General features: G+C 34.6%; 1 protein-coding gene across 1 annotated transcript; it reads left to right on the forward strand.

Annotated features, from left to right (window-relative positions):
- The first annotated feature begins 1,398 nt into the window (after positions 1-1,398).
- Positions 1,399-3,974, forward strand: LOC105627948 (cyclic AMP-dependent transcription factor ATF-2). The gene is made up of 7 exons (XM_012209220.1): positions 1,399-1,449; positions 1,552-1,645; positions 1,722-1,870; positions 1,990-2,306; positions 2,702-2,915; positions 2,978-3,317; positions 3,565-3,974. The coding sequence occupies exons 1-7, from the start codon at positions 1,399-1,401 to the stop codon at positions 3,972-3,974; spliced, it is 1,575 nt and encodes a 524-aa protein (XP_012064610.1).
- Positions 3,975-12,582: the final 8,608 nt, after the last annotated feature.

Here is a 12,582-nt window from a genome sequence, read left to right on the forward strand (position 1 = left end):
TTTTTATTATATATATATATAATTTTTATTATTATTATTAAATTTTTGATTTTTATATTTTATTCGATTTGATATATTTTATTGATATATTCGTGAATCATTGATTCGAGTTTTTATTAAATTATATATATAATAATTTATATTATATAATTTTTTAATAATTTATGCTAGTATTGTAAATATCAAAAAGTTTTCATATTTTCATATCGCTGTCAAATTAACAACGCAGAAAATACATTTATATTTTTTTTATTACTTTCAAATCAAACCTCGTAATTTGCTATATAACAACGTGATATAATGAATAATGAAACGTCATACATAAATTTGAAGTCATTGCCAAGGCACACTCTACACCACTTTGCCATTACTATGCTATTTCTGTGTCATTTACGCAATTACATCTCACGATCTTTTACCATATTTACATTCCGCGCCTGCGGCTTGGAATAGAATGGTTGACGTGAATGACCAGCGAATGTTTTTTTTTTCACAAAAATAATAAAAAAATCTTATATTTATATTTTTCATAAATATTAGAAGTACATTCTCGAATTTTATGATGGCTAATATCAATTTTTTAAAAATTCGCAATTATTATTTCTATTTAATATCATGCTATAATTATTAATAAGAAGAAAATAATAATTACAGAACTCTTGATGTTAAAATAAAAATATTAACAATTTATGCACTGAATACAATACTGCAATCTCATTAGCCTATTTTATTTGTAATTTTTATTATAATTATCAATTAAATAATTTTATGAAAAATTTACCATCATATAAGAGGTCTTGAATTAAAAAAACAATATAAATACAAAAAAAGAATAAAAAACAAATTAAAGGTAAGAAAATGTTCGAGCATTTTTTGTTACTTCGACAGAATATAATACCGGCTATAGTTGTCCCTAGATTCTCTTTTATCTTATACAAGATGTCAGCACGCATTGTGATATTTGTGGCAATGGTACGTGGTGGTAGAATGTGATATGACAGTATGGAGTCGTGGAGGTGGAGTAGTGTGCCAATATGGCTACAACCGACGCAGATGACTGCGAGAATATTAAGACTGCGTTTTGTTGTTCATTGTAAGTACTGAAAGTCTAGTATAGATTTTCAGTACTCGCAATGAATAACGAAACGTATTCTTTTAATGCCGCTATTGATTAAATCCAGTGTTTGTAAAAATAATTTCGTTTGTTATTTCAAGGTTGAGAAATTCAATTTATTTATTTTATTAAGAAGAATGTAACTGTACTTCATCGTGATAGCGATAGCCGTAAACAAGAGTTAATCACGTTTATTCTGCTGATATTATTGTGTATACTTCTGTATTTCATCGTCTTGCGTTTGAAAGAAATCTGGAACCAGTGTTTATCAGAATACATTCACAATGACAGACTCAGAGAAACTCTTCGCTTGCTCCACACCAGGCTGCAATATGGTATGTGATAATTATTATCTCTTTTACTGAAAAAAAACTTATTTCGAGGTTACAAAAAACTATAATAATGTGAGAAACAACAGAATCAGTTTTTATTTACAGAGCTTTACAAATGAGGATCAATTAACAGTACACAAAAAGAAACATGACATGATGCTAAATCTTAATAATAATTCTAAGAGTGCTGGATTCGTTGGTAAGATATCACTTGAATAATTTGATTCATTTATTGTCAAAGATAGAAATGTGCTGAAAGATTAATCAATATGTAGCAGATCAAACTCCAACACCAACAAGGTTTTTGAAGAATTGCGAGGAAGTGGGTTTATTTCAAGATCTGCAAAACGTAGTCAATCCTTTCGAAGAGACATTTCGAAGGGCTGTTGAGGCTGGAAATACTGGCACGCTTATAGTATCAGAGGTAAAATAAGAAAATCACATATATTATCTCAAATAATTCATAAAATTTATAATGTTTATTTATAAGTGCATTATTTTTATAAAAGGTATCATTCAACATTAATTCACTTTTTCATTTAGGCTGGAATAACAGATGATACGCTACATACTCCTCATATTTTTCCCTATATATCAGATGTATTGCCTGCAAATAGTCAAATTCTTTCCGAAGACAACGTCGAAGTCCCTCTTGCCGAAAAAGACGAAGAGAAGGAAAGCGCTATAAAGACTGATGAATGTAACAGTATTAAATTAAGTACAAATGAGACGCAGGAACTGATGAAAGATTCGACTGTCACGTCTGCGAAAGGTGATACTCTCCCAGCGGATATTATTGCTTCAAATACAAATATACCTATAGCGCCTAAGCTTTCACCGACACAACCTACGTCTCACTTGTAAGAATGCCCCATTTATTGTTATACAATTAGCCTGTGTATTTCGTAATAAGCCTTAATTTCTCTTATTTTTAATTCAGTATATTTTCTTTCGTTTTGTATGATTTTTAATTATTTTCTATGATATAATTTACACATGATTAATTCTTTAATTTAGACGGTTATTTTTAAATATAATAATCAATCAAGCTTTTATTGGATATTTTGTGCAAGATAATTAATACGTGTTCCTTAATATAAAAACATTTGGAGCTACTTGGAGCTACTATCTATCTATATATATATATATATATATATATATATATATATATATATATATATATATATACGATGAAATCTTATATATAGTCTATATGTACTGTTGATACATTTAGAACATCTTTTTTTTTGCTAAGATCTATTAATGGTGAAGAAGTGCAGTTGTTACTGAAAACCGCGGATGGTAAATTAATGCAATTGTGTGCGACACCAGTATCGGAGCCTTCTAATATATCGAACGTTAATACTGAACAGCAAACCGTTATTATCAAAACTGAACCAGCTCTGCGATGCGCAATGAAACTGGAGCCCAAGAAAACCGTGATCTCAAGATTATCATTAGCAAAAATGGTAACATCTGATTACATCAATAATTTACGTTTCAAGATAAATTTTTTAAAATTCCGTTACAGAAGCTGAAACAATCCCTGTCTAAGAACGCGCAGAATCAAAAGGCGACTGAAGATTATACGAAAATGGACATGATTGCTGCTTCGAAAAAGGAGGGAATCAAGAAAACGATCGATCAGCTTAAGAAAAAAGACATTCTTGAGCGCAATCGTGCCAGTTCTATGCGTGCAAGGGCCAAAAGAAAAGAATGGATTCAAGAACTCCAAAGAACAGTAACTAACGTAAATGAGGCAAACACGGCTTTGCAGATGGAAGTGAAAACTTTACGAAAGGAAGTTGCGAGATTGAAAGCTCTTTTGTTGGCTCATAAAGATTGTCCAGTCACAAAGGCGATGCAAAAAGGCAAGTTATTAATTTAAATATTTATTAATTATGTGATCACCATCATGAATGTTAAGTCTTTACATTCGTAAAGTTGTTTTATTTTCTAAATGTCTCACTTTTATTGCTCTGCTCGTGTAATCTGATTAAAAAAGATTGAATTGGAGTGATCTATTGTTGTATTTTAATATTTTGTTTTTATTTTGACATACAGAAAGAATATACTCGAGTAATAATTTTGTTGCAATTGATCTTTTGAATTTTATAGGAATAATTCTTGGACCCAAATTAATATCAGTAGATAATCCGGAGATACTTACGGTGCCGATATCGACCAATGGCGTCCCTGTAAAACGATCAGTCTCTTATACAACGGAAATCCCGAGTGTGCCGACGAAAAAATCAATCATGTCAATTAAGAATCCGGTGATACTTCCGAAGATGGATTGCGGCACCGCGAATCTCGCGATTCCGAATGCAACGATCATAAAAACTCTACCGGCATTAAAGATCGTGGGTGTCAATCAATTTATACCAGAGAAGTCGGAGGGAACGAAACAGATACTGATCGTGCAAAATCAACCGAGAAAATTGTGCGAGGCTACATCTAGACAGATTATTCAGATAAATCCGAATTACGAGGTAGAAAATGCGGCATCCAAGAGTACGGGAACATAATTAATCGTCCTTAAAACTTTCGTACATTTGTAATTCAAATGTGGAAGTTCTTGTGGTTAAGACGATCAGCGAATAGACGAATGAATCGATTCTATGAGCTATGCAATACGTTATCGTGCAATAGAGCAAGTTGTATGACGTTAACGAAAATAATTACAAAATCTACGCGTCTTCTATTTTTATCTTCCATAATAAACTTGATAATATTTTTGTGTCATTTTAATGATTTGACGAGCAATTGTTTATCTTAAACCATCGCAGACGCAATCTTAATATAGAGGAATGTAGAGTAATACAGGGAGTACTATTTTTTTATATTATTTATTGTGTTTATAATAAAACAGATTTTTATTGAGATACGATTCATTTTATCCTCTCGTCAGTGTAAATTATATATCTTACAAATTCTCTTCATCAAAAAGATATTACCTATAAAAATATAAATCAAGTTTTATTCATAAACTTATATAACATATTTATGTGATATAATCAATTAATGTTTTAACACTAATTAAATAAATTTAATTCTGTTTATAAAAATCTTGTTTATCTTGTTAAATTGTTAATGACATATGAATATAAATTAACGATTAATAATAGCGATAATAAGGATTGATTATTAAATATTATTATTATATTATTATAATAAATTCAAATTGAAGAATAAACAGCCTGCATTGATCCAGCCATATGTTTTCGATATTTAGCAGACGAAAGGCATCCAATGTATCCAGTCCCACGATGATTCTGTGACCCTCGGGCCCTTATCAGTTCTCCGTCCAGTCGTCTAACAAACTCTACACCGGACAGGAGAATGATAAGGGGCTTTGGGCACGCATTGCTTCAAACACGGGAAATGGTTATCGAAAGATGGAATTCCGTTCTGACATTCCATGCGTGTTGCTCGAGATATCTGAAAAAGATCCAAGCGATTAATTACTTTGTCATTCATAAAAAAAAACTCGATAAAATCATAAAAACGGAAAAAAATGTTATTGTATTTGAGGGGCAGTTGTAGGGACAGTTACTTCGAAAATAATGTGTTTCTATGTCACTTATATAATATTTTTATGATGCACGCGTAATAAAATATCTTTCAATCGGAAATACATAAGCTGAAATCTGTTGCTAATGTTATAATCGGATTCAAAATGTTCGCGTCAAGTGTTTGCGCCCTCAAGAATATCTCAATTTTACTGTTCATGAAGAGTCTCTTTCGTAATCTATCTGCCTGCAAAGTATATTTGACCCGATTGCCGAGACACGTGGCATTATGCCTGTATCGCGCGCGTCGACTTCCTTCAATCGGGCATTACGTCAGAAGAGCGAGGATTGTTCGAATTGTTCGGGGCAATCGGGCATAGATAAGCGCGCCAACAAAGAATAATCGTCTTTTTTGAACAAATACAAGATTTCCGCTCCTTCAAGAATCGGAGTGAGTCACATTCGAGGACACAACGGGCCGTGTGAGGCATCCTGCAGGCTTGGTATGCTCTCGGTTACTCAGTAAACTCTGTCAACTGCTTTCTCGTGTCGATAACAGACGTCGATAACAGACAGCGACCGGTTGGATACAGTATGCGTCCCTGTTCTCTCCCCCGATTTCGCCGATGTTTTCTTAACCTTCGTCCTCTGCGATGAATCAATCCTGCCTAAGCATGTGTAGAGAGCGAAAGCATTTACGAATAATGCTTGGTTCAAATAAAGGACTATTTTTTTTTTTTTTAAGGGTAGCAAACGCTACTCTAGAAACTATTGTATTTACGTATATATAATAATTTCAGTTAACATTAAGTTTGGGATATTGGGTTATAAAATATTAAAGTATGATTAAAAGAAATAAACATCATCTATCAAGCGACCCACAAATCCTGTTTTTATCCGAGTTAATCTGCTTAAATAAAACGTTTCAAATCGCAAATAAATCTGTGGTTTAAAAATCCATTTTCTATTTCTTCATAATACTTTATGTCATTTTATAACATTCCTAGATCAAGTGATTTAAGAATAATATTATGCTGTCGCTAAATAAATAACTATATAATTATATGAATATAATTATATGAATAGAAAACCTATTGCTTTTAAAAGTACAAATTTTCGCTTAAAAATACAATTGAATAAAATAATTCGATATGAAATAAAACTAAAATGAAGCGTTATTATGTAAAAGTTATTATGTAAAAAAGAATATCAATCTCAGAATTGGTCGGTTTAGACCAGATTGTCTAAATTTGATACTTTTAACATTTGAATCTGTTAGTAACTAGATAAATCTAATCAGAGACTGGCCATAACAAGAACCGATATATATTTTTCATCAAAATCGTGCGAGTGAGAAAAGATATGTTTTATCTCGCTGTGCAGCAATGTGAGAAAGAAAAAGATATATGCTATCTCGCTTTGACTAACGCGATTTGACGAAAAATGTTGGACCAATCATAGGTTATCTCATGGTCAGACTTTGATTAAAGGGTCTTTACGTCTCTACTAGTGAAAGAATATAATTCTGTCATGACAATCCATCAATCGGCGCCAATAAGATAATCCACGCGATTGAGAAAATAAGGGAAAAAGAAAGAAGAAAATAAGAGAAAAAACGAAAGTATTCTCAATTTCTGAAAGCTTCTGTATTTCAGATATTTTTACTGAGTAATAATATCGTCAATTTTCGATAGTAACATTCTGAAAGATTTCAAATAATGACTCTTGACATTTCTCTAAAATGATATTCATGTTATTTTTATAAATAATTTATATAAATAATTAATAATTCTTACTTGAATACTACCCATTAAATCTTGTCGATATCGTCCTTTCGAAAATGCTGAAATTTCGTAACTCATTCCTTAGTTATTCACATCGGAATTTTACGTAAAATCGGTAACTGTCGGTCGCGAAACTATAAACATGCAAGTTCAAAGCTTCCTCGCAAGGATGTGGTTTGCGTTCGATCATTCGTAGAATTCTTGGCGTCGATTCGTCTTGCCAGCCCGCTCAATCGACGCATGTACGGAAATAGCATCGAGAGAGCAGAGAGAGCAGGTGCTCAATCCTATGGCCCTGCTACTTCGAGATCGTGCTGAACCGTACGACTATTACACAACACGAGACTTCCCAACCTTGGATCGAGAGCTTTTCTCGTCGCGAACGATTGATAAATTATAAGAAAATTTTGTGGATATAATTTAATAATTTTTAGATTACGATATTATTTACTAACGTTTACTAATATATGATTGTTCTTATATTATTCTGAATCTTATATTGTTCTGAATATTAAATGATATTGTTTCGGCTCTTCTTATTTGTTATATATTTAATTTTATTTACTAATATTTTTTAATGAGCAATATAAATTTAATAGAACTTCGGAAATTAGAATTAAATGAGGCGTCATTTCATTGAAATAGTAATTCGCAAATCATAATAACTAATTTAACGCTGCAAAATGCGTCCAGTAAACTAATCCTCAATTTTTAGGAAAAAATTTGATATTGATAGAAATTTCTTTACCCGAAATCGATTTAAATTATTAAAATACTGCAAGATCTCTATTTGAGATTTTTTACTTGTATTAATTTCAAATGCACAGAGATATCTATCCCTGTGTTAGTATATCCGTATGGATGTTATTCATATTAAATGAACGCGCCAGAGTTTACATTAAATATTAAAGACCTAATTCGACTAACGAGTCAACTGTCCAGTTAACTACATACACAAGTTTCTCATAATTGTATTTTGGCACGTTAACGAGCGAAAATATTTCTAATAAAATAAATGAAAATAAACGAAATCTTAATTAATTCAGCTGTGACAGGCAACGTTACTTTTATGATTGTTTCGATTAAAGGTAATGCAATGTCGCGCTCTAGAAAATAAATCGATTAATCGATTACGAATTTTCAATAGAAAGGACGATCAATCACCATCGCTGGGCATCAAGTCCCTGATATCTCGCGATTATCCGGTATACAGACGGGTGGAACGTTCGGCGCGAGATTTGCTCTGAAATTCGCTTCTTAAATTCTTGTTAGCGGAACATAGTTCTCCGGCCACGGTCGCGGATTCCATTTACTGATTGGATATGGCATCAGTTATTCATCGCTGTTAGTCGAAGGAGAGAACGAGAGAGAGAGAGAGGAGCACGTGCGGCCGTTATAAATACGGCGGATTTCCCGTCGGTATGCCGCTGCATTTGGAAATTCTCGACGGGCCTCCCCCTCAAACGTCCTCCCATCCTTTCCATTACATCGCTCGCGCACGTCCATAGTTGATCGTCGCACTATCAATAAAAAAACAGACCTCTCGTGTAATTCTCTCGTATACACGGCAGCTTAGAAAGATGCTGCCAAACTTGGAAAAGTATTCTCCTCACGCTAAAACCGAAGAAAAGTTGCGCAATAACTAATACATCGGCCTTATGGCACATCAAAATTCCCCAACGATTTTCAACCCTCGATTTCTTACAAAAATTCTGATATGATAAATTCACGATGATAGTTTCTAAGAAATACGAATAAGAAATATCACAAGATATAAAGAGAACTATTCTCTCATTTAATTTAGTTTGTTGATCGCGAAAATAATTATATCAATGATTTTTTCACGATCTTTGCAATTACATTATATCTCGTTTTTATCGTAAAAAGATGGAGATTGACCGAAAGGGTATTCTATTTTAATCAAATAGATAATACACGAAAAAAATGATTTTACTGAAATATTTAAAACAATTAGATCTGAAAATAATTGAATACCAAATTAATTATATGTAGAATACTCAAGCTCGTTGCCGTTGCCAGAATATAAAATATACTTTTTTGCAGATTATGCTTGAAGATCCTAATTATTTTGATGATCCACCAAAATTAGTTTTAGATCTGTATCTAGTTAAATTTTTAGATATTTCAGTAAAATCGTTCTTTCTGTGTAAATTAAAATTTTCGGAATTATTTCTAGATTCATTGAAAGTCGAAATTGAGACATACTTGATGGAAGAAGCGATCAAAAAGGAGAACGCGAAGTCGAGTTGTTATTATGTTTATAATCTTTGAGATATATATCAACGCAATAAACACATTCACAGGGCAATATGACGAAGTAAACTCAGGAAATACGAGCGTATGATTCTGTGCTTCTGAGAAGAACAATATGTGGTTTGATGAGTCGTGAGATATACGTCTGTGTTCCTTTGACATTTTTAAATTTGATTCCAGACATTATTGCGGACGTTTTTTATTACGATTTTCCTGTCATAATTAAATCCTAATTCTAATCAAATTAAAAAAGCTGGAAATTCGAATAAATTTCACGCGCAAATCAGGTTAAAGAACAAAGTGAGTTCCGGAAATAAATATGTCTCAACAGATAATTTCTCGTTAACGTAATTATTCTCATCTTTCCTTCCATGATTTACTGCGCTCTCCGTTTGAACTAATATGAAGATAAGTTGTTCAAAATAAGTTGTTCAAGAATCGAAGAGATAAAGAACTCTTATAGAATTTTAATGTTGGAGGTAGTGATCAATTATTTATTTTAAGAACATTGTTGTTTAATGCTTTCTTAGAAAGCATTAAACAATAATGAAGAAAGTTGTTTAATTAAGCGTTCTATACTTTTAATACTAAAAATAAGTAATTTAACAAAATGAAAAAATTATGAAAAAATATTTTTCTAAATTGTATTTGTAAGTAACATAAAAAATGTTTGATGGTGATTTAGAATTTAAATAAAAATTATTTCAATAAAAAGTAAATATACATGTTTTAAAAATAATTAAGATAAATGAGAAAATTTTCATTTAAACTTCAAAATTGTATCGTTAAATACAAATATTGATCTCTCTCTTTTATTTAACTTTCGTATGTATATAACATTCATTTTTATACATTTTACGAGTTATATACATTTCCAATCCCAGTCATTTTTTACAGAGACTATACATATATACCTGAAACTATATATACCTGAAATCTTTAAATTGGATTTCTGCAAGGAAAGAAGTGAGGCGTATAAAGTGTTTGTTGTTTCACGATTGAAACGGATGGAGTAAATCCGACGACTATTGTTCCAGCCGAGAAATGGTCAGTTACACGCGCAACGATGCTGACGTACATCGGATACGATCGGCGTCGCGGGTAGAGTCACATGGGCGCGCGCGACCGACGACAGCGAGAAACAAGGGCCGGCGGAGCCGATCGATCTGTTCACCGCCGAAAATACACGCGCACACGTACGGTGGCGAGTATCCCACATTTTCTGTGCCGGGGCTGCGCGATACAAAACGCGGAAACTGCACGCACAGTGGTCCAGAGAGCGGTGGCTGACTGAAAGAGGGAGGGAGAGAGAGAGAGAGAGAGAGAGAGAGAGAGAGAGAGAGACAGAAAGACAAAGAGAACGGAGGGAGGTACATAGCAGTAGAAGGCTTGCGGAAATTGTAGCCGTGCGGTGATTCTGGGCGATTCCGAGAGATGAGAATAAAGGCTATGGCACACAAAAAACATAAGCAATAAGCAAAATTGGCTATAGTAAGAGACCATAGGGCAAACAACCTCTAGATCAGACCGAAAATAGTTGATTTGCTTACCGCTTATTGTCTACTCTGCAACAGCCGTAAAATCAAAATTGATCAATTGTAGTCATCTTCTCTCTGAATTATTTGGAATGAATTTCACTCTCTTTTTCAAGAGTGGCAGAATTTTCATTCCTTTGGAGTCACATTCGAAAGAATTTAAAGAGTTTCTCGCATTACGATTGTGGTCAATTTTTACGGCTTATTGCAGAGAGTGGGCATATATCTTACTTTAAATTTTTTTTTGTGTGCCATAGCCTTGAGTTTGGAGCTCGTCGAATTGCGGCAACGCGCGAACTCGATCTCGGCGACTCTCGTGCGATGACCCGCGCCACGCACGTTGCCTGTCGTCATTCGGACGCCCGCAAATAACGAGACGCCTTGCGAATAGCTTTACACCGACGCTCCCCGCTCTCGTTCACGGCCTTTTCACGGTCTCTCACTGTGCCGCGTACGCGTGCGCCACTGATAAAGTTATCAGGTCGAGAGTCTGAATCCTTTTATGCCGAAGAATGCGTTCGTTCGCAATCCAATTTCTACCGGAATACTGAAATATCGAAATGTTCTCGCGCGATCGTTTATCGGCCGCTTTTCGTTTCTCGATGTTCGTCGAAACGGAAATGAATTTTGAAAAATCTGCGGGGATTCGTGATCCTATAGAGAATCTTTCTCTTCATACGCAAGAAATTCTTTTCAGCTTAATTTTTTTTACACCGTTCATTTTTTCTCTTTTTTTTTTCCTTTAACGTGAGGAGAACAAAAGAAAAGACGAACCGCGTCCAATGCGAAACATATGAAAGATTATCTGCAGGATGACGAAGCCTAAAAAAACAGACTCAAGAATAAACATGATCAGAGAAATTCATTTGACGAATTTCTGGTCTGTACGTATTTTGAAATTATTCGGAATGGAATTTCAATAGGAATTATTCAATTATTCCCTAGATTTCTATTGTGTTTTCCGGGAAAAACGTAATAATTCCAATCAGAATCCATTCCGAACATTCCATAATACGTGCTCTGTTTCGACTTCACGTTGCATTTATGAGAATTGTTGCCACGACAACTAGATCCTCTTAGATCTCAATTCGAGAATAGAAAGAAGTCGGTTAAAAAAAGTAAGAATAAATCAGGGAAACGTAAGCTCGCAGCAAGGTCCACTGAACATTGATACTCGCGCCGGGGATTCTCGTATCGCTAAGTTTCATATCACATGCCGCACGCGTCGCGCAACAAAGTGCACATTCTATACGTTCTTTCGCTAACCGGAAAGCTCAAGGTTATCCGCAAATTGTAGCTGCAGCTCACACTTTTCAATATCAGTCTATTCATATACAATCGCTATTCAGACAGCCGTAAGATAGGAGACACTGCGATAAACGATAAGATCGCCGGAGATAATCTCTGAATTTTTGGAGTCAGCCTGAACTGATAGGACGCTCTCAATTTCGAAGATATCAGTCCACACACAACACACTCTTTTCGGTAACTGAAAGAGCTCTTCTCAGATCAGCGACGTATTTTAATCAATCAGGCAAAAATTACTCACTGGACGCTGCAATCTTTGATCGGCTACATTTCGTAAGATATCAACGAGCCACATTGATACGATCATCGGCTACTCTCTTCTCGCGATAAACGTTACGAAAACTTACGAGAAGATGCATCACACAGGCTCCGATATTATCGAGAAGTCCAGGGACAGATGGACGAAACGAATGTGCGAGTGAGCGAGCGAACGCTGATGTAACGCACGCGCACGATCGGCGACGGCCGGCTGCGTCGCATCTCCGAAACTCCGACTACTCCGAGATCCTCGCAGCACGCAACACAGCAGCACACAACGTGACACGATGCACGTCTCGCGCGTAACTGAGCGACCGTCTCGACCGCTTCGTCGACGCTCGGTCGTTTCCGCAACGTACATGGCGGGAGGTTCGATCTCATCGCTTCTTTGTCTATGACACGGGAACGCCAACTGCTCTCTCTCTCTCTCTCTCTCTCTCTGACGTACTCGACCGACGCACACGG

This window comes from Atta cephalotes (genome assembly GCF_000143395.1).
Source record: "Atta cephalotes unplaced genomic scaffold scaffold00011, whole genome shotgun sequence".
Lineage (NCBI taxonomy): Eukaryota > Metazoa > Arthropoda > Insecta > Hymenoptera > Formicidae > Atta > Atta cephalotes.

Excerpts from the sequence above, each read along its gene's own strand:
- LOC105627948 (XM_012209220.1), top strand. The coding sequence starts at position 1,399 with ATGACAGACTCAGAGAAACTCTTCGCTTGCTCCACACCAGGCTGCAAT. Across the intron at positions 1,646-1,721 it reads TAAGAGTGCTGGATTCGTTG|CAGATCAAACTCCAACACCA; the intron begins GTAAGATATCAC and ends ATCAATATGTAG. Across the intron at positions 2,916-2,977 it reads GATTATCATTAGCAAAAATG|AAGCTGAAACAATCCCTGTC; the intron begins GTAACATCTGAT and ends ATTCCGTTACAG.